General features: G+C 35.2%; 1 protein-coding gene across 4 annotated transcripts in view; it reads right to left on the reverse strand.

Annotated features, from left to right (window-relative positions):
• Nucleotides 1-27,257, reverse strand: part of LRRCC1 (leucine rich repeat and coiled-coil centrosomal protein 1) — a 35,410-nt gene extending 8,153 nt beyond the window's left edge. The window contains exons 1-15 of one of the 4 annotated variants that reach the window (XM_036830891.1): nt 27,027-27,257; nt 24,473-24,678; nt 24,094-24,159; nt 19,398-19,565; nt 17,230-17,405; nt 17,045-17,129; nt 12,555-12,732; nt 12,129-12,276; nt 11,031-11,179; nt 5,155-5,359; nt 4,496-4,635; nt 2,890-3,091; nt 2,160-2,345; nt 1,231-1,405; nt 166-329 (exon numbers count right to left, since the gene is read on the reverse strand). In XM_036830891.1, coding sequence (XP_036686786.1) covers nt 166-329; nt 1,231-1,405; nt 2,160-2,345; nt 2,890-3,091; nt 4,496-4,635; nt 5,155-5,359; nt 11,031-11,179; nt 12,129-12,276; nt 12,555-12,732; nt 17,045-17,129; nt 17,230-17,405; nt 19,398-19,565; nt 24,094-24,159; nt 24,473-24,678; nt 27,027-27,115 — 2,337 coding nt within the window. In that variant the 5' untranslated portion in view covers nt 27,116-27,257. Of the gene's footprint in view, nt 1-165; nt 330-1,230; nt 1,406-2,159; nt 2,346-2,889; nt 3,092-4,495; nt 4,636-5,154; nt 5,360-11,030; nt 11,180-12,128; nt 12,277-12,554; nt 12,752-16,919; nt 17,130-17,229; nt 17,406-19,397; nt 19,566-24,093; nt 24,160-24,472; nt 24,679-27,026 lie in introns of all 4 variants that reach the window. The other 3 variants (XM_036830890.1, XM_036830892.1, XM_036830893.1) reach the window with 3 other exon arrangements.
• Nucleotides 27,258-27,798: the final 541 nt, after the last annotated feature.

Genomic DNA, 27,798 nt, shown 5'->3' on the forward strand with positions numbered 1-27,798 from the left:
CTTTTAAAAGCAAAGAGCCAAACATAAAAGAAAAAACATGATAATATGTCTTAAATTCCATAACAGTTGGGATGCATTGAGACAAATATTTATTATTATACTTTGATCCACAGATTTTTCAAACTTTCCACATGCTCTTTTCCTATAATAAAATGTCAAACTTACTTCTTTTAATTTTCCAATGGTTTCAGTTTGGTCTTCTACGATTTTGCACTTAATTCTTAATGTGTCATTATCACGTTCACTTGCCTTTCGCAGAGATTCATTCTCCCTACACAAACTTTCAATTTGAGCCTCTAGTCTCCCATGATTTTGGGCTAGAGAAGATCCTAAGAAACAAACATCATCAGTAAAAAACTTAAAAAGACCTTGGAGAATTTATATTTTATGAACATCTAATTTCACAATGTATAATATAGTAAATAAAAAGAAAAGCTGAATAAAGAAACAAAATATATAATAGCACACAATATGAAGAGGAAGGGGGAAAAGAACAAAAAGGCCTTCTAAACAACTGTGGCTATTTGAGAACCTAAAACCACAAATCATGAACAACTAACTCAGACATGAAATATTTAATGGGTCATGTTATGCTGTCCAAACAAAATCATATTACAGATTTCTATATGGAATGGACAAATGAACAATGTTCCATTTAGGCCAACACCTACTATTCATAATTTGTAAAGTCTCTAAGAATGCCTTAAAATGGTATATATCTCTTGCCTTATGGTGACTGGAAAGGGAATGAGACTGAGGGTAAGTTTACCTGAACCTAAAGTGGTTTTCATTCATAAACGATTTCACATTTCTCCACATATAACAACGTAAATGTTACCAACATTTTTAGCTAAAAAAAAATGAATGCTGCATATGTACAAATAATTTAAAATCACTAGATATGAAAGAATTGTTTTCAATGACTTATTCAGTTGTAGCATTGTAAATGTATACCTGTTCAGAAACGTAACCAAATTATAGTGGGGAAGAAAACCAACAGCAAAAAAATCAGAGCTATAACTTCATAACAGGTGTAATAAACTACTTCCCAATTCCTAAGTATAATTTCATTCCTGTTTGACTGGCAAATGACTACTTCTCCTTTCATATACAGTGTCACCTTCTTTCTTGGTATGTCTAGGCAGAGTTAAGCCCTTCCTTTTCTAATACACAGATTTGTTGGATTAGCAGAATGGGCTATTTTTTCCCTTTGAAAATTGAGAATTTTACCCTGTTGTGCCAACTCATGTCCCCATACTTTTCTTTCTGTCCTTAAACCATAAATTAGCGATTCCTTGGCTGCTAGTTCGGAAATAAGCTGCATTTTTTCATGCTTGAGAAGTTCTATTTGAATACTCTTCTGCTTGTCATCTTCAATTAAAATTTCAAGTGTGTTGATTTGATTCTGTATACCACCAAAACACATTGAAAAAAAATGCAAAGTAATTATTATATTTAAGTGCTTCTTTATTTTCTTTTTGCATTTTATAATGAGAAAAAATGTTACTTAAGCAAATACAAAGTAAATGTTCCTAAATTTTACATCAGAAAATGTTTAAATTTCATTAACTAAAGATAAATGTAGGTCATGAAATAAAAAGTCAAATTTTAAGAGCCTACTCCTTTAAACGCTCTGAATTTTATTTAATATCTTAAAAGAGCAACTACACATGTAATACTCAAAATTTCTCACCAAATATTGAATATTTATATCAATAGTCTAAAGGTTACTTATAGAAAGTGAATCCTTTTGGGCAAAATACCACTAATATTTAAAATTGAGACAACAGAAATAAAGTAATTAAAAAATTATTATAGTTATTAGGTATATGTAAAAACAACCACTACCACAAAATTAATATATCAACAATTCATGTATTTCCCAAACTTCAACAACCTGTATCACCGTAAAACTGGTACATTTACTTAGTATGCTTCTTAAAATTAATTCACTTATTTTAGTTAAATACTATTTTAGTGTAAGCAATACAATCTGTGCAGTCATGGTTTATCGCCTAATTATATTACTTTTCACACACGTAAGAATATATAAGTAGTGTTATGTAGTTCATAATTGTGTACTTCCTAAAATCATCACAATATTCTTGAGAAAATGACACAAAAAATTAAAAAGGAAATATAATGTTACAATGTCTTACCTGTAAATTTGTCGTTGTTTCCTGTTTCAATTTAGAAACTTCTGCAAGTTTTGTTTTTTGTTCCTTCACCATACTGGTTAGATCTTTAATTAAAGAGGAAGATTCATTTTCTTTTCGTTGAGCCCAAACAAGAGCATGCTTGCTCTTTGCTAATTCAGTTGCAACATTTTCAAAACCATCTTTAACCTATATTTCAAAATTGCATTATAAATAGCAGTTCTGCAAATATTTAGAAAATATCTGTTTCTGGAAACAGCTTACTTCTTTCATTTTTAGAATCAGAATAAAATTCACAGATAATTGGCTTTGCAGGCTAGCCAGGCCGTATGTGTTTGTGTTTTAAGTCCTCAACCCTGCTATTATAACATAAAAGCAGCCACAGATACTATGTAAACAAGTGAGCACGACTCTGTTCTAATAAAACTTCATTTATCGAGCCCGGAGACTTTAGTTTGCCAATCCCTGCTCTATAGTAATAGAGAATTCAGGGTTCCTAATTCCTATTCGTGCTCTCTTTACTTGACCATTTATAACCTCACTTAGCTTTGGCAACAGCACTGAAGATTAGCTATTATTTAGGTGAAGAAATAAGGCTCTAAGAATTTAAGTAATTTGGTTAAGATCATATAGCCAACATGCAAATAGAGCTAGAATTCTAAAACGTAGTCCTCTTATCAAACCGTATCTTGTTGATTCTGTTTTCAATAAAAAGCTAGACGCCAATTCTTACATCTTTAAATCTTCTGGCTTCAACAGTTAAAGCAATACGGAATTCATTTTCTAAATCCATATACTGTTGGTTTAATGCATCAATTTTGTCTTGGTATTCTTTTATAACTTGTTCATGTTTTCTCTCTTCTTTAGCAATTTCTTTAGCTAAGGCTTCCTGGAACTCAGCTTCACTAAAAAACTCCCTTGTTTCAAGGTCTTTCCTGGAATGAAAAACAAATGAAAATCACAGGATGCTGTTTATCTGGAAAGGAAAACTTTAAAGGTCTTTAAATAGTTATTAAATGTTCTATATTCCCTATTGTTAAAGATCAGCTCCTCACTTTCAAACACAGAAAACTGGGGATAGGATGGTAGATACAGAAAGAATATGAGTTTTGATTGCACATTCAGTGGTGACAGGGATAAGAGGAGTATGCCAAATCTTAACTTCACTGAGATAGTTCAGAATCATTTTATGGTTTCTAAAATTCTTTGGGTGCATTCACAGAAGTCAGGTTCTATCTCACTGCATCTTCTACTTTGGTTGAGTCTTTGACATACAATAAATACAGTCTGACTGGTCCTGGTGGTTGGTTAATTGAAAACAACAGTTACGTGTGAAACTTCACCAATCTTTTAATATAGGGCCAGTTTTTTAATTTAAATGTGAATTCATTCTTCAGAGTTCTCCATTATTTTTCTTGAATAAATCAAACTCATAAAACAAAACCCATTATTTCTGGTTTTGGTTTCTTTAAACTAAAACAAGTTAAAAGATATTGTGAAAGGAAAATTAAGTGCCAATTTTTAGATTTTTGTGATTATTTGCCCCCCAATCTTTTATAGTTGTCTTGACCACACATATGATGACAATTTTCCCCAGAGCATCAAAATTTAATTTATATATTAAAACTTAATTTACACAAGGACAAAACCAAAACAGGCCTGAGAACAAACACAATTAACTCATGGCAATCATTCAACTGGTAGTAAGCAGATAACTAGCTGAATGTGCTTAAATTACTGTGGACTCTAAAAAGCAGGTGTTGGCAAACTACAGCCCATGGACCAAATCTGGCCTGCTGCCCTTCTTGTGAGGAAGTAAACTTTTACTGAAACACAGCCACGCCCATTCACTTATGTGCTGTCTATGGTTACTTTTGTGGTACAAAGAGAGAGCTAGGCATGACCTGAAAAGCCTAGAGTATTGATATTTTCTATCTGGACCTTCACAGAGAAAGTTTGTTGAAACCTGCTTCAAAGGGATAAAGAATACTGATAATTTAACAAGTAGTTACTTGGAAGTCAATTAAAACAGCTTTCTCTGTATTACAATGATCAATTTTTAGTTGGGCTTAGAGAAATGGAAAATGAGCTTCATTGCTATAAGGCCATACCTCAACCTCAATAAAGTTACTGATTTGTTTTTAAGCTACTAGTTCTAACTCTAAGACTGATTCTAAAGCATACATACATAAACATGTCATTCTCCATGAGCTAACTGTGCCAGACTTTACCACTGCTCAATCACTGTCTAGTCTTGGCGGGGGCAGGGGGGAAAACCAAATAACTTTTTCCTATTTTTAAATGTCCATATTTTCCTAAAATATACATATCTTATTTACCTGTGTTCTTGTTCTTTCAATGCAAGAAGTTCATGAAGTTGTTGCACCTGTTCCTTTTCTTGATGAAGAGAAGTTCTAAGTAAGTTTATTTCTCTATCAGCAGCTGCGGCTTTGAGTTCCACCTCTTGGATAAGTTGCATCTGAGTAAAATACACACCATTACAGTATTTAGATAATAATCTCCTCTGCTTCTATTTTAATGTCAGTTCCCCAAAGACAAGTGCCTTCTAAATAACAGGACCTAGTGACTAAGTTGATTTTCAAAATTTATTAAATAATGCTATGGTCACGTAAAGTGTAGTCTTAGAAGCATCAAACACATTAACATTAACTCTTATTTCACCACAGACTTTATTGAAAATTTCTATTCAAAAGGCATGAAAATTAAAAGTCTCCAAGCACCCCAAGGAGACATTTAAAAACTGGCTCTTAAACACAAGCCTAACAACCTGCAGCATTTCCACCAACTCTGCTTTGTGAATGCTGGCAGCCCTAATTGAAGAAATGATTCCATAGGTTAAATTACTGGTACATTTAAACTAATTTTTGCATTCAGCCTAACATCTTTTATGTTTACTATATAATGACATAATTTGTTTCAGGACAGAAGCTATGAATGTGTTAATTCATGGGACTGATAGAGTAAAATAGAGAAATACCTGTGCTGCTTGCTGTTGCCCTTTTTGCCTCTCCTTTTTTTCTAATGCTTTTTCCAGCGTTCTTAAGTGTCTAACGTGATCCTCTTGTTGATCTCTTGCTTTAATTAATTCAATAGTTAGTTTTTTAATTTCATTTTGAAGTCTGTGAACCATAATTTCGAGTTGTAGTTTGGAATTTCTCTCTTTAAAAATAATTTCCTTTAGCCTAAAGCATAAATCAAATGTTGCTTTAAGTATATTACACATATAGAAGGATAAAAACTGTACTAAACGTTAAAAGTTACAGTAGAGAGGAAGATTTGAAGTATGTTACAAATTCTCCTTAGATAAAAAATAGTTGAAAAACAGTATGCCTTTCGCCCATCCCTGAAACTAGCATTGGGCCAAGAGGAAAAACATTTTACATAAATTAATGAAACTTTATCTAAGAAGATGTGGTACATATACACAGTGGAATATTACTCAGCCATAAAAAGGAATGATATAGTGCCATTTACAGAAACGTGGACAGACCCAGAGATTGTCATACAGAGTGAACTTAAGTCAGAAAGAGAAAAACAAATATCGTATAATATCGCTTATATGTGGAATCTAGAAAAATGGTAGAGATGAACTTATTGGCAAAGCAGAAATAGTCACAGATGTAGAGAACAAACTTACGGTTACCAAGGGGGGTGGGGTGGGACAAATTGGGAGACTGGGATTTATATATATATACCACTATGTATAAAATAGATAACTAATGAGAACCTACTGTTTAGCACAGGGAAATCTACTCAATGATCTGTGGTGACCTAAATGGGAAGGAAACCTAAAAAAGAGTGGGTATATGTCTATGTATAACTGATTGACTTTGCTGCACAGCAGAAACTAACACAACCTTGTAAAGCAACTATACTCCAATAAAAATTAAAAAAAAAATACAAAGCTGTAGTAACTAAAACAGTATGGCACTGGCACAAAAACAGACACATTGACCAATGGAACAGAATAGAAAATCTAGAAATAAACACACACATATATGGTCAACTAATTTTCAACAAAGCCCCTAAGAATACATAGTGGAGAAAGGACAGTCTCTTCAATAAATGGTATGGGGAAAACTGGATATCTACATGAAAAAAAATGAAATTGGGTCTTATCTTACACCATACACAAAAATCAACACAAACTGGGTTAAGAACATAGACATAAGACCTGAAACCATAAAACTCCTGGAAGAAAACATAGAAGGAAACTCCATGATATTGATCTTGGCAGTGATTTTTCCATGGGGACACCAAAAGCATGAACAAGAAAAGCAAAAATAAACAAGTAGGACTACATCAAAATAAAAAGTTTCTGCACAGCAAAGGAAACAATCAAGAAACTAAAAAGGCAACCTGATAAATGGGAAAAAATATTTGCAAACCATATATATGATAATGGGATAATATCCAAAATATGTAAAGAATTCATACAACTCAAAAGCAGAGAAACCACAAATAAACCAATTTTAAAATGGGCAAAACTCCCGAATAGACATTTCTCCAAAAATACGCAAATGGCCAAAAAGTATATAAAAACATGTTCAATGCCACTATTCATCAAGAAAATGCAAATCAAAACCACAGTGAGGTATCACCTCACACCTGTTAGGATGGCTATTATCCAAAAGTCAGAATATAACAAGTCTTAGTGAGGATATGGAGAAAAGGGAGGCCTTATACACCGTTGGTGAGAATTTAAACTGGTGCAGCCATTATGGAAAATAGCATGGAGGTTCTTCAAAAAATTAAAAATAGAACTACCATAAAAGTGGGATCCAGCAATCCCAATTCTGGGTATATATCCAAAGGAAATGAAACCAGTATCTCAAAGAGATACCTGCATTCCCATCTACATTGCAGCATTATTTGCAGTATCGAGATATGGAATCAACCTAAATGTCTATTAATGGATGAATGGATTAAAAGGTTATAAATAAGTAAATAAATGCCACATCAGTCAGCCTAATAAAGAATGAAATCTGGCCATTTGTGACAAAATGGATGAACGTGGAGGAGATTATGCTAAGTGAAATAAATGGTGATATCACTTATATGTGGAATCTAAAAAAAGTTGAACTCATGCTACTTCCCTGGTGGTCTAGTGGGTAAAACTCCACACTCCCAATGCAGAGGGCCCAGGTTCGATCCCTGGTTGGGGAACTAGATCCTGCAAGCATGCCACAACTAAGAGTCTGCATGCCGCAACTAAAGATCCTGTGTGCCGCAACTAAGACCTGGTGCAGCCAAAATAAATAAATAAATATTAAAAAAAAAAAGTTGAACTCATAGAAACAGAGAGTAGAATGGTGGCTACCAAGGGTCAGGAGTGGGGGGAATGTTGGCCAAAGGGTACAAGCTTTCAGTGATAAGATGAGTAAGTTCCAGAGACCTAATGTACAACATGGTGACTAAAGTTAAAAGTAATGCATTGTATACTTGAAGTTTTCTAAGCAAGTAGATATTAAGTATTCTCAACACACCAAAAAACAACTATATGAGGTGAAGGATATATTAATTGGCTTGACTGTGGTAATGATTTCACAATGTATAACAAAACATCACATTGTACATCTTAAATATATACAATTTTTATTTGTCAATTATACCTCAACAAAGCTGAAAAATAAAATATTGAGATTGAGAAAAAAAATAAATTAATGAAACTTTATCTTATGTGAACTTTACTATTCAACAGCAAAACTACAAAACACCTTATTTTTTCAGGCATTGTGTTAGATGTAGGCTTAAAAGCAAGCAAGATGAATAAGATACAGCCTGGTCTTCAAGGAGCTTAATATTTAGCAGAGGGGACACAGATGCATTTATAAAGCTACAGGAGAGAAGCAATATCTGAACAGATACCTGGAAGTCAACTCTGAGTTCCCTGTATCTTCCCCAGACACTAAGTACTATATCCTAGTACTATACTACCTCTGTGTTACTCAGAGCCTTTTGACTAAAAACTCTTAACTAGTTTCAGTAAGAAAGGAGAATTTATTGACCCACATAACCAATTCAGAGGCTGGGGTGGCACTATTCCAAGGGACAGCTGAAACCAAGGATATGAATACCATCAGGTCTCTCTCTCTGATTCCCTACAGGCTGGTTTCAGTTTTTCCTATAGCAGGCTTCTTTGTAACATATGCCAGGGAGATGGGGAAGGCTATAAACATCTCTGACAGCAGTGAGAACCAAACAGAAAAGGTTACCTTTCTCTAGCTCAGCTTAGAACTGAGCTCTGGGAAAGGCTCTGGTTAGTCCAATTTGGTTCATATGCCCACTCCATGCAGTGGTCACTGTGGCCATGTGGGCTCAGGCATATATTTACCCAGCCTGGGTCAGGGGCTCACCTCTTAACCAATATTATAGGCAGAGAGGCAGTTCATGACAGAACAGAAGTCGAGTGTTTGAAAAGGGGACAACGAATAGCAAAGGCATAGCCTCATGAAGGAATTTCTGAGCTAGGCAGCCACTCCAATGCGTACCTACTATAATTGCCAAGCCATAACTGAGAAAAATCCCTATACTCATCAGCCTCTATACTATAGTCATTTCTCCAATTCTTGTCCTCTTGCCTTTGAGAGTCGTCTCCAAACTGGTCTTCCTTTGTTCACTCTCTCAACTCTAGTTTGGTATGTTATATGAAAGAATATTGGACTTTATTCTGTGGACCATATGGTGGAAGGGTCAGAGAAGCTACCGATCAGTAAAATTAGAGAAATCCTCTAAAGCAAGAGATAAGGGCCTAAACTGATGCAACCGTTTGGGGATAGAGAGGAGATAGTTCAACACCTTTTAAGCAGAATGAAGACGGTATCAATACCAACTGGTTATGAAGTTTGAGAAAGAGAAAGGAAGCAAAAAAAATCATTCTGAAATTTCTAGCTTTCGTGGCTGACTGTATGGAACACCATTTATTAGAACAAAGAATACAGAATAAGGGAGCAGGAAAAAGTCAACCTAAGGACATGTTGATCTTAAGACACTTATAAGCAATGTAGACAAGAAACTTTTAGTAGATGATTAGATGAACAATTTGTTAATCAAGGAGGCCTATAAAACAGATAAAGATTTGGGAGCTTACTGGTTAGGTACTGAAAGCATAGTAGAGAAGATCCACTTTTTGAGGTAATATATACTCACAGCATGGTACCTAGATGCTAGACCCTGTCTTAGGTATGAGGAAAACAGAGTCCCTACCAAGTCACATAAGGGAATATGAAGATTGGTGAGGACCTAATCCCCAAAAAACATTTGGGGTATAGATGAAAAAAGAATCAGAAAAGATTGAAGATGAATTTTCAAGAGAACAACAAATATGTAACACGGGAAACATGGCACAACAGCAGAGAGGTTAAAGAAGTATAAAGATGAGGTGTGTCCAAAGCTTTCCAATTAAAATAGAATTTGGCTAGCAACCCCAGACATAACTTTCTCTAATATTCCACTAGATAATACCTACAAAACAGAATAAAACAAAAATTCATACACATAAGACGCTAAACAAGAGAAAACACAGTGCCAAAATCAGGGAGGAATTTCAACAATAAGGCAAATGGAACTAAATTAAAATAATAACAGCTCTTAGAACACTCAGGCTTTGCCTTGTATCTTTCTGGATTAAAAAAAAAAAAAAAAGGGAAGATATATCCTCTCTTTCATTGTCTGACTGTGACTCATTGAGTCACACAGTCTCTATAAATCTATCATTAAACTATGTTGGCTACCTAAGCACCTACTGCAAACAAAAGGGCTGTTTCTTCTGAGGTGGTCAGAGGACAGTTATTTTATCCATTCTGTTCCTTTACCCCTGTCCAGCACTGTCTTGTATAAGGCAAGTAATTGGTGGGTAGTGGTGGTTTGGCTAGTAATAGCACAAAGCATCATAGCTTGAGTAATTACAGAGGTTTTCATGGAACACGTTCAGTATAGTAATTTTCCTTATATTCCATAAGTACAAAGAATCAGAGAATCAGGTAGTGAGGGGTAGAAAATACCACATCAGTACCACACAACTTTACTAGTTAAATGCTTAAAAGAACCTGGGAATTGGGCTGAGAGCTGTGTACGTCAACTTACTAATGAATGAAGATTGTAGAAAGGGAATTATCTACTGTATAAGCAGCTAAGAAATGGAACCAAGAGCAACTTCCTAAGCCCTATTTGTTGGCAAATACCAAGTCTAGAAACCCAGTGCTCATTCAAGGAGAAGAAGAGATAAAAATTGAAAGGAACCCCATGGAAAAAATCTTATAACCTTTTAAGGAAAAGCATAACTTTCGAAGTAATTGCCTATAGGAAACAGAAGAAAAAAGTTATTGTTATTTCAGAAAACCATTTGGTATTCTCACATATTGGAATAAGACAATCTTGTATTACATAATTTACTACAGAAAAAAAGAGATGAAACGGGAAATGGAATAAGATGGAATAAAAACATTAGAATTAAGAAACTTGGGTTATCTGGTACTGAAGCCCATTGTTGAGAAGAATATGCAACACAGAGACTGATTATGACCCAGAAAGCCTAAAGAAAAAGTGTGCAAAGCCCCATCCTTTACAGAAAAAGCCTGCCAATCCCAGCTCTACACTCTTCCTGTTTTTTACTTATAATACTTTTTTTATTGATCTGACATCTCCCAGCTTGAGGGCTCAAATATCCTGAATCCTTTGTTAATGTAAAAAACTGACAAAGCTGTAAATCTTTAAATAAAATTAGTTCAAACTAAAACCACATACATAGTTTTTTTATCATACTACAGCTAGTTTAAACTAAGGCATTCCAGTTCCAAGTTCAGCATTCTTTGTGCTATGAGATAACTTATGGTTTACAGACTTTCCCCTTACCTATCTGTAGTAAGAAGAGCCAGGCTATGAATATCTTTTTTTTCATTTGCATGTTTATGCAGTTCATCAATATAATCCATAAGTTTCTTTTCAGTTTGTTCAGCTTTCCATCTCTTCTCTCTCTCTTGGTCTAGTTCCTCAACAAGTGCCTGAAAGAAAACAATATTGTTATGTGAACTTGGAAAAGTTACCTAACCTCTCACTGCCTCAATTTTCTCATTTATAATGTGGGAATAAGAGCATCTAATTCAAAGGGCTGTGGTGAGAATTAACCAAAAGAATGGAAGTAAAGCATGCAGAACGTGTCTGGCACAAAATAGCCACTCAATAAATGTTAGCTGCTATTATTATTGTCATAATGATTTTTATTATTTTCTAAATATTAAGGCCTTTATACCTGAGAATAAGGGGACAAAACCAATAGCATGAAAGGTGTGAAATGTTTCAAAAAGTAATCATACTATTGGAAGAATAGTGCACATTACAATCATAAGTATAACCAGTTGTTCACAGTAAAATAAGGGCAAGTTAATAAAAAATATAAAATAAATCAATGTGTGCTAAAGATTCTTAACAACATGTGAATGATTAAGGAAAATATTGAAGAATTTAAAAATTCTTGAATGTCTCTTAATCTGGAATCCGTGGGTCCAAAACTGGGTTTCAGGAGAGCCCATGAATACCCTGAAATTATATACAACATTTTATGAGTTTCTCTAAGGAAGTTTCTCTGCAAAAACCCATAGATTTCCTTAGATATTTAAAGGAGTCTGAGACTCATAAGTTAGGAACCATTGCTTTAGGAAGAATTCAAAAATTCAGACATGTTTTCTCCTCCAAAGCATACAACAAAATGATTTCACTGAAATCTGATCTTAAATAAATGTGTAATTTCCATTCCTTTAAAAATTACAAAAATAGTAACATTACACAAAATCTGGAAATCAGGAAGGGGAAAATAACCCAACCGCAAACCCCAATAAAATTACACGAAATATTTTTTTGCTCATAAAAACATGCATAATTTTTCTGGGACTAACTTTGAATATAAAACTAAGATTATTCATATCCAATTTTTCTTAATCTCTTAAATCATACCCGGTAAGTGGCATTTTCTGAGCTACCGTTGTTTACTTTAATTATTTCAGTCTTCTGCTTTTCTGATTCTTCTAATATATTATTGTTCACTAAAGATGATCTTACGTGTAATTCTTTAAAGAAAGGTTGTTTCATTTTACGATTACAACTGCAAAGAAAAAAACACAAAAAATAACTCAAAGAAATGTATAATACTTATAACTATTTTTTACAACTTAGGTAATGACAATCCAGCATAAGGAAAGAGAGCCTTTTATATAAATTTATATGAAAGTGCTGACTAAATCTGAGGCTGCAAGGCTGAAAAGTCAAATCTTTTGACATTAGAATAGTAAAAAAATATGACCATGAGATAGCTTTAAGAAAGAAGCCAGCAATATTAACTTCTGTGTGCCTTATCTGAATTTATAGAACTAAAAGAAGTACCTTATAAAAGCACTGTTGTTTTTACTGTGGTGCTTAATAGTTTGAATAGTTTTGGAATAATATGGGATTTTTGATCTTCGAGGAATTTTTCTATTGCATTCTTTTCTGTTTCCACAGTCACTTTCAGAAGTCACATCTGTGTCTCTTTTTGGTCTGAGATCTTTCTCAGGAACATTATCTATTAAAGAATTAGAAGTCTAGAATAAAAAAACCAAAGTTTTTCAAAAGTTCAATTCAGTATAAAAGAACATAATTTGACATTTTCTAAAATGTTATAACTTTTTACAAGATTAAAGATTTATAAACTAGGTATGTTTGGAATTAAAGACAAGATTCAACTTCTGGTATGGACAAGTAAGCTCCTATGAGGTTGATGCTCTCAAGATAACAATTACAAACCGGGGAAAAATACAAAGAAAACAACAACAAACCTGGAAAGTGAACAAAAGTAGTCTTATTCTAGAGGAGCGTTGACACCTGGAAATATGACCAGAATGGATTGTTTCTGCTTTATGGCTTTTATCCTAAGAAAACAGCACAATCGGCACTACGTAGGGAGTCTTAAAACTCAGGTGGGAAACCCACAAACTTTTGGGTCTGAAGAATCTGAGGATAGTATGGAATAGACTGCAAGAAGCCCAGCAAAGGATTTGGAGGCCTATAGCAGCATCTAGATTCTCCACAAAGTAACATTCACATTGTCCAGGACAAAATCCAAAATTACTCACAATAGGGAGAACCAGGAAAATATGACCTATTCTCAAGAGAAATGACAATCAATGGAGACCTGAGAGGACCTAAATGTTCAAATAAGCAGAGAAGAACTTTACAACAGTGATCATAAGTATGCTCAATGATATAAAAAATGCTTATCATGAATGAAAAGGAAATTCAGCAGAGAAGTAAAAATTATTTAAAAAAAGGGAAATTTTACAACTGAAAAATACAATGTCTAAAGTAAAAATTGAGTGGCTGGACTAATACAGAACGAGGTGATAAAAGAAAGAATATGTAAACTTGAAGATAGTTCAGTGGACTTATTCAATATGAAGAATACAGAGAAAAAAAGTTGATAAAACAGACAGAGCATCAGGGGATTGTGGGACACATCAAAAGGTCTAAATGGAATTTGAAAAAAGAGAAAAGAGAGAATGGGACAGAGAAATATTTGAAGCAATGATGTCCAAAAATTCCAAAATTGAGTAAAAACATAAATTTACATTGCATAATGATAAAAGAGTCACTTAAATAGGAAGAAAAAGTAGTCATAAATGTGTATGTGCTTAGTAAGAGAGCTTAAAAATATGGCAAGCATATGTTGAGAGAATTAAAGGAAGAAGTAGACAAATCCACAATCATAGTTGAAGAATCTAATATCTCACATGCAACTGATAGAACTAGACAATAAACATCAGTAAAATTAAAACTGTTGCTTATCAAAAGACCCTTAAGGAAATGAATATGCAAACCACAGATTGGGAGAAAATATATTTGACAAAACATTAGTATTCAAGATATAAAATGAATTCCTATAACCCAGTAATAGACTAATCACTCAATAAAAATATGGGCAAAATTTCTGAACACTGCACAAAAGATTCAATAAGTACATGAAAAAGTGCTTAACATCACTGATCATTAGTGAAATGCAAATTAAAGTCACAATGAATACCAGTATACACCCACTAGAATGGCTAAAATAAAATCAATGCTAACACCAAACACTGGTGAGGATATGGAACGACTGGAACAGTCAGTTATACATTGTTGGCAGGAATAAAATGGAACAATCACCTTAGGAAAGCTCTGGCAGTTTCTCATATAACTAAACACACACCTACCGTATCATCTAGAGATTCTAGTTCTAGCTATTTACTGAAGAGAAATGAAGACCTAAGTTCACAAAAAGACTTGTACTGTAATGTTCATAGCAGTTTTATCCACAAACCTGGAAAGAACCCAGTGGCGTATCAAGAGGGATAATGGAAAAATAAACTGTGGTATACTCATACAACGGAATACCACGCAGCAATAAAAACAAACTACTGATACACATAATAATGGACTGATTTCAAGGTTATTCTGAGTGAAAGAGGCCTTACACAGAAGAGTACATATACTGTATGATTCCACTTATATTAGGTTCTGGAAGGAGTATTAAATAATCTATGGTCAAAAAAAATGAGAAAAGTGATGGTGAGGGTGGGGAGTGCAGGAGAGGAATGCCTGTGAGCAGCAGCATGAGGGAACATTTTAGGACAGTGATGCTTTACCTTCATAAACGTTTGGGTAACAGGCCTACGTACTGTCAATGCAGGGAATACACACATCGCTATTTTACATCAAAAGTAAAAAAAAAAAAAAAAAAGAAAAAGTAAAAGTAAAAAAACTGTAAAAATATACTGAACTATAATGATATGATACGCAGGCTTAAGTATTTAGGGGGAAGTATACTGATACGTGTGATTCACTTTAAAATGTGTCATAAAATAAGATAGTTTGATAAATGAGTAGATGGATAGACACATGATGAAATAAGTATAGTAAAATGTTGATGGTGGAATCTAGTTGGTGGGTATACTGCTAATTCACTAAGAAATTCTCTTAAATTTGCTCGAAGTTTTAAAATGTTCATAATAAAACGGTGGGGGAAAAATGAAAACTTAAAGACAAAACAGCCTTTCACAGAGAGAATTCTCAAAATCAGTGTAACAATTATAAGTCCAGTAATTAAGAACAATAACCATCATTATATTATAGCACATTTTCAGTAACTTTATGACTTCACTTATAATTTAAGTGTATATATCAACTGAAATTCAAATTGTATGTTTACCCTTTATAGCAAGTAAGTTAGCAAACAAGAAGTCCTTCTCCTAAACATTTTTTATATGCATAGCAACAAATCATCCTTTTTCCCCCAGAGAGCTAGACTCCTATTCTTATTTATAAAGTAGGAAGAATTATCACTAACTGCATAAGAAGCATGACAGTGGAAAGAATATCAGATTGGATATCAGGACATTTGGGTTTGAAGTTCAACTCTGCCTCACTAAAATAAACGACTCTTAAATAAACTGAGTTTCTTTTCTATAAAACAAGAACAACGATATATTAATCCCTATCTACTTGATTGAGTTACTGTGAGAATGAAATGAGGATGGCATAAGAGAAGCTGAAAAGTTCACTTCAAATTTAGGTTATTAAGCTTAAATCTAAGTTCTGACATTGAGAAAGAAGAGTGAGCCATTCTAAGATGGAAGATGAAACCTGAAGAGATGAAGAGCCTAGTATCTCAGTAATATATCAATGATGTCAAAGAATGCATCTGCCAGCATTCTTGTCCCAGTTCTACTACAATCTACCTCTGTGGCCCAAATTGAAATCTCTAGGGATTTTTGGCACACAGAATCCTTATAGTCTTATTCACGCACCCACCTAAGGTAGACCTCATGTTTATCAAGCATTGCTAATGTTATAGCTAAGACAATAGTTCAGGATTATTAAAAACCCATTGAACCATAATCATTCCATAAGCATTTTCCACTACCCACCATTTTCAGAAAAAATTTAAATATTAAAATTCAACTACAAATTTCTAGGTCAAACTGACTTTTGACTAATAGCCTTTCAGGCCTATCCCACAGTCTTTCTCCCCCATGTCCAGGTAGGGGATAAAGGAAAAATCCATTGCATTCTGGGAGATGTAGTGTTTAAGGAAACAACTGTCAGTATAGATCAGAGCAAGAATGCTAGAGAGAAGGTTGGAGACTCAAATAGTAGAAAATTCTAGGAATTACAGATCATCCACATAGTTCAAAGATTTCTAAAAACCAGAGAACCAGTAGCAGGCGTAAAAAAGGATTAGTATTTCAAGAAAGCAGAGGTTATTTGGTAAGGGTCTGCTGCAAACAGGAATTGAAGCAGGAATTATATAAAATAACTTGCCATTTAGCTATAGGTTATAGAAGTGGTTTTGACCATGAAACAACTGAAGAGAAAGTAGAGGCCAAAAGTAGCTCACGTAGCCTCTATGTTAATAAGCACTGAATCCAAAGAGTTCTATTTACTTGAAATAAAAGGTGGGTGGGTGGAAATAATGTGAAGTACAGCAGAACAACAAAGGAATTACATAATGAAGATTTGAAGGAGGACATTAAGGAAAATGAGTGAAAAAAGTATGTTTTTTCTACCGCTACTACAATAGAATCCTATTTTAAAGAAAAAAAAAATAAACATACACACCAATGCAATAAATATAGATTGTTTCTGGTGGGTCAGCTTGTATGCAATTTTATTGCACATTTTCTTACTATTTTTTTCTTCAACAAACACATTGCTTAGAAAAGTAGGAAAAATATTTACTTCATTGAGAAGCTGTAAAATTTGGTCATCTAATTTCTGAAGTTTCATCTCATTCTGAAAATCACTTTCATTATTAACTTTCTCTGGCTCAGAAGAAGGACACACAGATATAAAGGATGCCAAACCAGTATCTGCTGGTGTACTTGCAAAGTGATCCAAGGGAGCTACTTCATCGATAGGTGGTGTTACCACTGGCATACTGTCAATGATCTATGACACAGAAACAAACCAAAATCCTTTAAATTTACATTTATTTATTAATTAAAATTTGAAGATATCTTTTATATTAGAAAAAAAAACTGTACTATACCTCATCTTCACTTATATTTAGGGGAGAGTCAGAAGAAACTAAATTATCCAAAAGACCTTCAAAGCACTGTAGGCGTGATGAGTTTATTTCTGCCATATTTACTGGTTCACCAAATATGTTCTTACAATCTAGGATTCTAAGCTGTGGCAAAGTCTGGAGCATAACTGCTCTGTACCCTTGGAAACAAATCATTCAAAATGAAAACTCAAGCATAGAAAGAAAGGTTAATTATTTCTAGAACGAAGTAAATTTATCAGCTACCAGATATATCACCTGAATGATAAAATTAGTCCTGGAATGCAACTAATAAACGTGTAATAAAAAACTACTTAGTTCTTCTCCAGTACATAATCATTAAATACAAAACAAACAAAACACTACCCCCCCCCCCCCAATCCCTCCCAAACAACCCTCCTGATGAAAGTCAGAAAGTTAAAATATCATCATTTCTGGATCTATCTTTCATAAAATTGCTGTAAAGCTATAAATGCATGAAACCAGTGGCAATTTATTCCAGACAGAAAGCCAAACATATCTCTTGTTTATTTGTAATATGATTAGTATAGATGTAAATCAGGATGATGAGAATAACAATCAGAGAAGCAAGAATTTTGCTAGTGAGGCCTAAGCATTAACAAACTTAAACATTCCTGCTTTCTCCTCTTAAATTCCATATAACTAGGATTAAAACAATCAATCAAGTATTTAAGAATATGTTTATTTTCCCTAATTACATATGAGAAGTCTGGCAAATTAACATTAATTTGGTGTTTAGGCTAATAGAAACACTTCAATTTTGATAAATTTTAAAACCAAGTAAAATAAAGTGGTTGGAAGAACTACAAAAGAAAGAAGTCTGGCAAATTCATGTTAGAAATTTTGAGGAAAGAAAAGTAATTTCAGTAATAATTCTGGGGGGAGGGCAACTGTGTTCAGAGAAATACCTCATCTAGGAAAGAAAATGAAAAACAAAGGTTCAGACTATAGGAACTAGAGGTTCTTGAGACGAGATTATTAGGAAAAAAAATCCAACTTGTGGGTCAGTAAATTAAAGTTGTCTTAGGAATAAGGTTTTTTTTCCAAGAAAAGGGTTTCCCCCCAAAATGGAAATCTGCTCTGATTTTTAGGGAGACTCTATCATTATATGGGCTTAGGAAAATAGTGGATCTCAAATCTAATACACTCTTCTGCAAAGTAAAATTATCAAAATAGGTTTCCATTCTGGCAAAAGCCTTCTCATAGCTGCATATTAATGAGAACACAGCCTCTGCAGCCAACTTCTACCCAAACACATCTTTAGAATGTATATTCATATTCTACGTTTGTATCTTATTGTTGGGTTAAGCAATTTGAGTAAGTGAGTTCTAGAAATGGCAGTCTGGTCTGCTTTATCTTTGCCAACCTCAATGATTTTGAATTAGGTCAAATGGCATTTCAGCAGCATCGTCTATATATCTTGTATCTTAATAAGTTTAAGCTCATATTAAGTTTAAGCTTTCTTCTTAAAAAAGTCATTTACTTGTTAATAATTGAACACATTCACATGGTATAAAATTCAAAAGGTACTCAGTAAAAAGTTTTCCTAACATTTCCTGATCCCCAGATGCCCTTTTCTCATTTCCTCATCCCTACCTACCTAATACTGAAGTTAGCCACTATTATCAGTTTTTTGTGTATCCTTCTAGATATTTTATATATATATATACTCAGCAAACACACACACACACACACACACGTTATCCTTTGCACACAAATGGGAGCGTACTATACACAATGTTTTGCAACTTGCTTTTCTTTCTCTTAACAGTAGTATATCTTGGAGATAACTGCTTATCAGTAGCTAAAGAGATTCTATATTCTTTTTTATGGCTGCTTAGTATTATACTATAAGAATATATCATAAGCACAATTTAATTTTGAGGCATTCACTTATCAAATATAAAACTGTCTAAAGAGAATTACTTATCTCTTCAGCTTGTATTCCTCTTTTAACAGCAATTTAGTTTGTCTTAATAAAATAATTTATTTGCAATTATACGTTTCCAAATACATCATAAAAAGTTGCAAAGCTTAAGACAAATTCAAGGAGGTCATAAATACAAGTTGCAGGAAATAAAAGAGCTCTGAAAATCAACTGTTACAAAAAGTATTAAATTAATCGATCATACCTGGTAAATGACAGACAGGATTATCTTCTCCATTTTTCTCCAAAATAAGATTAGTCAAGAAGTGCAATCCTACTGTACACTGAAGTAGGTGATGGATACTATCTATACAATTACTATGTAGGTCAATATATCTAAGTTTATGTTTAATTCCATGAAGGGGCATCAAACCTGCAACAGGAAAAAAATTTTTTGATGTCACAACAGTAATTTTTCTAACAGCTAACTAAAAATAATTTTTATATAAGTTGTATTTCAAGAGGCAAAGGAGTAGCATTAATAAGACCCTTCTGTAAACAGCTATATCTAATGAACAGGCTATCAGCAAAGTCAATTGTTGTTTTGAAGAAACAAAGGTTTGGCATCGCTTTGAGGCCTTAGCCCAGGGGTACCTCCCCAGGCCCATGTACTTTTTTTTTTTTTTTAAACATCTTTATTGGAGTATAATTGCTTTACAATGGTGCGTTAGTTTCTGCTTTATAACAAAGTGAATCAGTTATACATATACATATGTTCCCATATCTCTTCCCTCTTGCATCTCCCTCCCTCCCACCCTCCCTATCCCACCCCTCTAGGTGGTCACAAAGCACAGAGTTGATCTCCCTGTGCTATGCGGTTGCTTCCCACTAGCTATCTATTTTACGGGCCCATGTACTTTTATGAGAATAAGAATAAAGCAATGGCTTTAGGCTCTCAATCAACACATTATTTTAAATTAGGAGACATAAGCTAACACTCCAATTTCATTGGTTTGAGCATAAAATAAATATAAATAGCACCCATTTGATTTAGCTCCCTGGTAACATTTCTTGCATGAGATTATCTAGAGCATGGTAATGTTAGAAACTAGGTTTGTAGCAGAGGCTACTGGTTCCTGGCACATCTCCCTGGCCAGCCTGACTTCAGCTGCAGCTGTGGTGGACAGGGGCCATGCCTCAGAATTTTCTTCAAAATGGAGCTTGTTGAGCAAGAGTTTAGCTCAGAAGTGTGAAGGAGTTAACACCTCCAGGAACCCCTCAACAAAAGGAGAATCATCCATGGCTGAATGCCCTAGCCTTCCTTCTTTTGGAAGGGCCATTCTGAGATACACTCTACACTGTTCAGATGAAGGTCTTATTTTTCAATTTTGCCTAGTTTAGTACTCTCCATGTATAAATTCAACTTTACTCACCTTTTTTTTTTTTTTTTCCCCTTCAATTTCTTCAACCTGACTGGAATACTCTTCTCTCCTCAATGATCTTTATCATATCTGGCTAACTTCTACTCATCTGTTTTACAGGGTTGCCTCTTTTATTTTCTTCACAGTCCTCATCACTAACTTCTGTTCATCCGTCACACCCTCAGAAAAGTCTCTGACCACTCACTACAGGATCAGATTTCCTGTCAAGCATTCTTATGAGTACTCAGCATTTCTTCTTAATTTACCATCACATTTCTAAGTTCCTGTTCCATGTTACTGGTTCTTTCTCTTATGTTGCAGCTTCATGTCCCTTTTATGTTTTGATTTTAAAGTGCCCCAGGGCGCATTCCTGGTCGCCCCCTTCTCTATTCATACACTCTCCAGAATCTCCTATAGTGTCAAGGCAACAAACACCACTGATGTGCCAAACCTGCAACACCACCCCTGATGCCCTACCCCAAACCCGCAGGTCACACACATACACACACATATATCTAATAGGGCTCTCGAATTTAAGATAGGATCCTTCATTCTTACCCCTTCATCTCTAAACCTGTTCCTCCTCCAGTCTTCCCCATGTCAGGAAATAGTACCATCATCCACCCGTTACTACAAAGAAAACTCTTAATTATCTTTGATTCCTTTTCCCTTCATCTCCTCATCTCAATCCATCAGCAAGTTCTATGAACTCCACATGCAAAACATAATGTATGTACTCCTCTATATTGTTTCCATCCTAGTCCAAGTCTCCATCATCTCTCATCCAGACCACTGGAATAGCTTCTTGTCACCTGACTTTCACCCCTGTCCTACTGAAGTCCATTCTTCAGCTACTCAGCAGCCAAAGTGATCCTTTAAACAGATGTATTGAGTCACTTACTTGTTTAAAGCCTTCCAATGGTTTCCTATTGTACTCAGAATAATATGCAAACTTTTTACCCTGCTTATGAAGCTGTACGTGATCTCACTTTTGCCTGTTTTGTATCTCTTTTCTTAGCACATTAATCCCTCATTTGCTATGCTCTAGCCACAGCAGCCTTCTTTCTGCCTTTATCATGGCAAGCTTGATCACGCCCTAGTGTTTTTGCATGTTCTTAATTGTATGAACTGTCATTATTTACTTACTGAAGTGTTTCTGAACATATAAAATATTATCATTCTAAGAATTATCTATTAGAACTTAATAGGTTTGCAGAAAATATATACAGTAGAGTTTGATGTGCTTTAACAAACATATACGGTTACGTAACCCCTACAATGGAGATACAGAACATTTTCATCACCCAAATCACTGTGTCCCTATGTAAATCAATCTTCTCTCCTCATCTTCAACCCCTGGTAACTAATGATCTCATTTCTGCCCCTGTATCTTTGGCTTTGTCAGAATATCGTATACATGGAATCATACAGTGTAATCTTTTGTGTCTGGCTCCTTTCACTTAGCATAATTCTTTTTAGATTTATCTATGTTGCTGCATATATCAATAGTTCATTCCTTTTTATTGCCAAGTAGTATTCCACCCTGTGGATGTATCACAATTTGTTTATCCATTTACCAGGTAATAGACAAATGGGTGGTTTCTAGTTTTTGGAGATTATAAATAATCATATAAACATGATTATATTAAAAAGTGATATAATCATATTAACATTCATGTACAGGTCTTTGATTAGACATGTTTTCATTTTTCTTAGGTAAACAACTAGAAGTAGAAATGCATGATTATATGCTAAGTATTTGTTTAACGTTATAAGAAACCTTCAAACTGTTTTCCAAAGTAGCTTTACCATTTTGAATTCTACCAGCGATGTATGCAAGTTCTAGTTGCTCCACAATCTCACCAGCGGTTTGTATTTTAAGTTTTTAAAAGTATATCTATTCTCGGAGGTATGAAGTGGATCTCATTATGATTTTAATTTGCATTTCCTTAATTACTAAGGATGCTAAACATTTTTTTTATCATGGGCTTGTTTGCAACTTGGATATCCTCTTGGAGAAGGGTCTGCTCAAATCTTTTGCTTATTTTTTTGGGGGGGTTTGACATGATCTCATTTATTTGTTTTACTTCCCCACTACAATGTAAGCCTTGTGATAAGAACTTTATCTATTTGTTGTTGTTATTTTTTCATCACTAAAGAAGTAAATGAATGAACTATATTATCCAAAATGCACATCTTTCAGTTAAGGAAATTGCATCCAAAGAACAATATACTTTGCTCAGCATCACACAGCAGAGACAGAGCTACAGTTAATACTCAATTCTAATACTTTCACATTTTGGGGGAAAAAGGTTTTTAAAAATTAAAATACCGTTGCTACCTTGGTTAAGGGTAGGGACTAGGTCATTGTATTTTATTTTTTTGTGTACTAAATACCTGGCGTAGGGTCGTATTTTTCTAGCAGGGGAGAAAAACAAACAAATGAATAAGACTGTTTCAAATATTGATAAGGATTATGAAGATAATTAGAGAAATTCTGCTAGTTCTGACAGATAATTTTAAAAATTATCATAAAACTCCGTTCATTTTATCAGTGTATCACTTTAATCAATTAAAAGATTAACAATTTTTAACCTTCTTATATATGGTACAGTCAAAAAGAAAATTAAAAAAAAAATCCTGGGACTTCCCTGGTGGTCCAGTGGTAAAGAGTCCACCTTCCAATGCAGGGGATGCGGGTTCGATCCCTGGTCAGGGAACTAAGATCTCACATGCTGCGGGGCAACTAAGCTCGTGTGCCACAACTACTGAGCTCGCGCGCCTCAACTAGAGAGCCCGCATGTCGCAAACTGCAGAGCCCATGCGCTCTGGAACCCGCGTGCCACAGCTAGAGAAGAAAAACCTGCACGCCACAGCTAGAGAGAAGCCCACACACCACAACAAAAGATCCCGCATGCCTCAACTAAGACCTGACACAGCCAAAAAAATAAATTAAATAAACAAATAATAATAAATCTTTAAAAGAAAAAAAACCTTGATTGTTAATTTGCTATAGCCTTTGGAATGCTATATACCTACACTGTCCAATACGGTAGCACTAGCCACATGTGGCTTTTTAAATTTAAATAAAAATTTAATTAAAATTAAATAAAATTACACATTCAGTTCCTCAGTGTACTAGCCACATTTCAAGGGCTCAAAGGCCATATCTGTCTACTGACTGCCGTACCAGATAGCACAGATACAGAATATTTTCATCATTGTAAAAAGTTCTGCTGGAACTATTCCTCTCTACATAATAGTATATTAATTATCTAAGATTAAAACATTATTCTCCCAAAGTAGGTTCTTTCTAACCAAGTTTTTTCTGTTACTGATTACTCTGGTTTTTATTCCTAGTTTTTTATCCAGCTGTAGCTTTAGCACCAACAAAAACCAAATATGACTGAGAAACACCCTCTAGATAAGATTTTTGGTCAAAAATTGGATTATTCAGTTCTTCAATATGCATAGCTCAGTCTAACTCATTACACGTAGCAAATACTCAGCATTATAGAAAACATAAGCATATCTACTTACCACTAAGATCATTTATGTGGTTATAAGATAAATTCAGTCTAGTCAGATTAGTTAGTGCTTCAAGTCCTAAAATAAAATAAAGCCATTATAAGATTCAAATAATCAATTAATTAGAGTTATATGGTATTACAATACTATTTCAGACTGCTCTGAAGCAAATCTACAGTCTGATAACAGTGAAATCAATTCTGTTGGTATTTTACAAAATAATTTTTTAAAAATTGATAATTTTTCCAGAAGAAAACTTTTTATATAGAGTTTTAGGGTCAGTTTTGAAAAGTTTATGATAATACTTATCCCATTCTTTTGGGAAGAAGATGAAAAATGGACTTAAATCAGCTCCCCTATGCAAAGTATTAGATGAAAATCACTTACAAACCTTCTATTCTTGTGATCAAATTGCAGGACAAGTTTAAAGTACGTAGTTTTGTCAGTGTGTTTAGCCCTTCAATGTGACTTATTTGATTAGATGACAGATCTAAATGTTGTAAATTCCAAATGTGATCAATGGCTTTGATCTTCGTGATGTTATTGCAATGAAGATTGATGGCATGAAGGGCTGAATCTAAGGATAACTCTGATATGCTACAAAGGAAAATATATATTATCAAAAACAAGTAAAAAATGGATTAAAAATCATGACCAAATAACTAAAATTAACCAAACAGCATGTAGATAGTAAGTATGTGCTCTATTCATTCTATAATAAAATTCTTCCTACTTGTGGTAGCCTTGAAATGTCTCATAAGGTACAGTGCTTCTTACAACTAACCAGTATTTTGGACCATTATCAAGAGAGGCAAGGGATACCAGGCATTTCTAGCTTTTATATGCAAACAAAGTCATCAGCACTGAGTGAAAGCAGTTATTTGTAAAGTCAGTTCTTAGAATCATAACACCCCAAGATCAATTTTGCTGTGTTACTTGAGTAAATGAATTACCACCCCAAGATCAAATCTGCACTCTACCACTTTTGCTGTGTTACTTGAGTAAATGAATTACCTGTTTCCTCTGCCCATTTAATCCTCAGAACAACTCCAAGCAGTAGGTATCAAAGGATGCCACGGTTTACAGAAATTAAATAACTTGTCCAAATTCTTGTAGCTATTACCAAATTGAGCCAGTATAAATACAGATCTGGCACTAGAGTTTACAATCTTATTCTCTTCACTGTCTGCTATGACTGTTTAACCCAGAATGTAGTTGATTTCAAAATAAACCACTAGTTATTGCTATTCGTAGTGCAACAGTCCCTGTCCTCCCTTGCTGAAATTTGGAAAGCATCTCCTCTAAATGGAACTCATCTCTTCATGCTGTCAATTACTGCTATTTTTAACTGGAACCTCTTCTGAAGATAGGAGTTCCAGGGATATAAACTACAGTGCACATAATTCAGAGATGCTTGAACTGGGACACACAATGTCAGTGGCATCTGTTCTATGTTCTATAGCAGCTATAGTAAAGCTGTAGGAAATCTAGTAGCAGGAAAATGAGAAGTTTAGCAGTCAGGGAGTAAAGGGAAAACAAGGAATTCAAGTTTGCTTCCAAATTTGCATTAAGAATCTCAAATTTAAAATTAAAACACGAAAAGTATGAATATGACATAAGGTCATTCAACTTATCCTTTAGTCTTCAGACTGAAGCACATAAGAACCCCTGGCAGAAAATGATAAAGCATTTCTAAATTTCAAACTAGCAATCTCTAAATGTGACTGTTTTAAATATTTTCCAATTATCTTGCTTCTGTCATTTACTGAGCTATTATTTAGTGCCAGACTTTATGCTATTAACACATGCTCTTAATGACAGCCATCTATTTTCTGAAGCATTTCGGTTTCTGGAAATTAGTATTGTGCATATAATATAGTATAGTCGAAAAAGCAGACAGTGAAATTAGATAGAAATGGTTTTGAATTCAAACTTAATCCAGCTGCATGATGTTGGGAAAATTATAAAGATCCTCTGAATCTCAGATCTGTCCCTCATAAAATTACTACCTTGCAGAATTGTTGTGAAGATTTGTGATAATATATGTAACATGGATACACAAATGGCATTCAGTAAATGGCAGCTATTATTAAATATAAATATAAATATTCTTTTGAAAAACACCTTCCTGGGGCTTTCTGGCAAATTTTAGATCAGGATCCAGAACAAGTTGCTTTAATTATCAGCAAGGTGCACAGAGAGAGCAGGCAACAAAGGAACAGTGTGTGGAAAGGCACAGAGAAGCCTACTATGGAACTGCCCGCATGTAGCTTAGTGTGGCTAATCACAGGGTGTAACCGGAGAAAGGTTAAGAGGTAAGACTGAAAAGGCAGAGAGGGACCAATCAGCAACGCAGAACCAAGAGCCTAGTATCGTGAACAAATTTGGACTGCATGAAAGAGGAAAGCGGTGAACTAAATATGTTATGTTTAGTATTTTCAAGAAGTATAACAGTATGTGTATCACAGGGCTCTGCAAAGTAGAAATTAGACCAGGAGCTAAGAGAATCAAGGCAAAACCAATGAAGAGCAGCACACTCTTGCTTTACGGTTGCCAGAGATACTACTTTACCACTTTCTGTCATAGAGAAAGAGCAAAGAAGAGAGGACAGAACCCGCGAAGACCAACAATTACAGGGCAAGCAAAGAAATAATTGCCAGTAAAGAAAGGAGAACCAGCGAAGAAGGGAGGATGGTCAAACGCCGGCAGGGAACCAGGACGTGGGGCAGTTTCCAGGGTGCTCATTAGTCCCTGGAGGAAAGGAAAGGGGGCTCGCTGGATTTGGATCTGGCACTTCAGCAGCGCAGTTGTGGCGGAGAACGGCGGGCGACAGCCAGACGCCTTTGTGTGCGGTCTCCGTAAAGCTGCCCCGCGCCTCCGTTCCACCGACACCGCCCGCTGCCCACGGCCCCTGCCGTGCGGTCTCCGGTAAAGCTGCCCTTTACCTCCGCAGGCCTTTGTCCATGAAGCACAGATCCCCGCAGCTGCTCTCGCCGTCCTCATTCTCGACTTCCGCCTCCAGCGGCGCCTCCATGGCACCGGCGACGCGGAGCTGGGTCTTAACCCGCGCCCAGCGCTGGGTCGGAAAGGCCGGAATACGCCTCCCGGGTGCGCGGAAGTCCGGCCCTAGGGGGCGGCCGAGGACCCTCCCTCCAACCGACAGCCGGCACTTTCCCGCCCCGACGGTGTCGCAAAGCCAGAAGCCTGAGCTTCCCCAACGAGGGCTTCCCTCCCTTTTACGGTATCTACGGCGCGACTCCCGAGCCTTGCCGTAAAGCGAAACATTTTGCCTGGCCTTTGGTGGCTGGGGAAGGAATGGGTCTTACCTTTGTGGCTCTTCTGTATGATTTTTGCATTGTAAGCGACTGACTTCTGAAGGCGATTTCACAGCAGTTTGTTTTTACAGACCTATAGTCTTACACACCTATAAGTTGTTCCCCCAGGTTATTGCGTCTACTGGATGCCTTACTTGTGCCAGGCACCTCCCTATGCAGTGAGGAATAAGATGAAGCCCATTCTCGTTCCTGGAAGCATTCATAGTTCAGTGGAGGAAGGAGACTTGCTGTGCAGCAGGGCCAGTGCTAGGAATAGCACAGAAGCATTTAAGCCAACTGTATATTCCTGTGGGTAGTGGGAATGTTTTATAAAAGGAAGTCATTAGTAGATGACTGATCAGAGTCTTGCTAGCTCACAGTGTGTTCTGGACAGAATGGCATT

The sequence above is a fragment of the Balaenoptera musculus genome, chromosome 17 (genome assembly GCF_009873245.2).
Source record: "Balaenoptera musculus isolate JJ_BM4_2016_0621 chromosome 17, mBalMus1.pri.v3, whole genome shotgun sequence".
NCBI classification, from domain to species: Eukaryota; Metazoa; Chordata; class Mammalia; order Artiodactyla; family Balaenopteridae; genus Balaenoptera; species Balaenoptera musculus.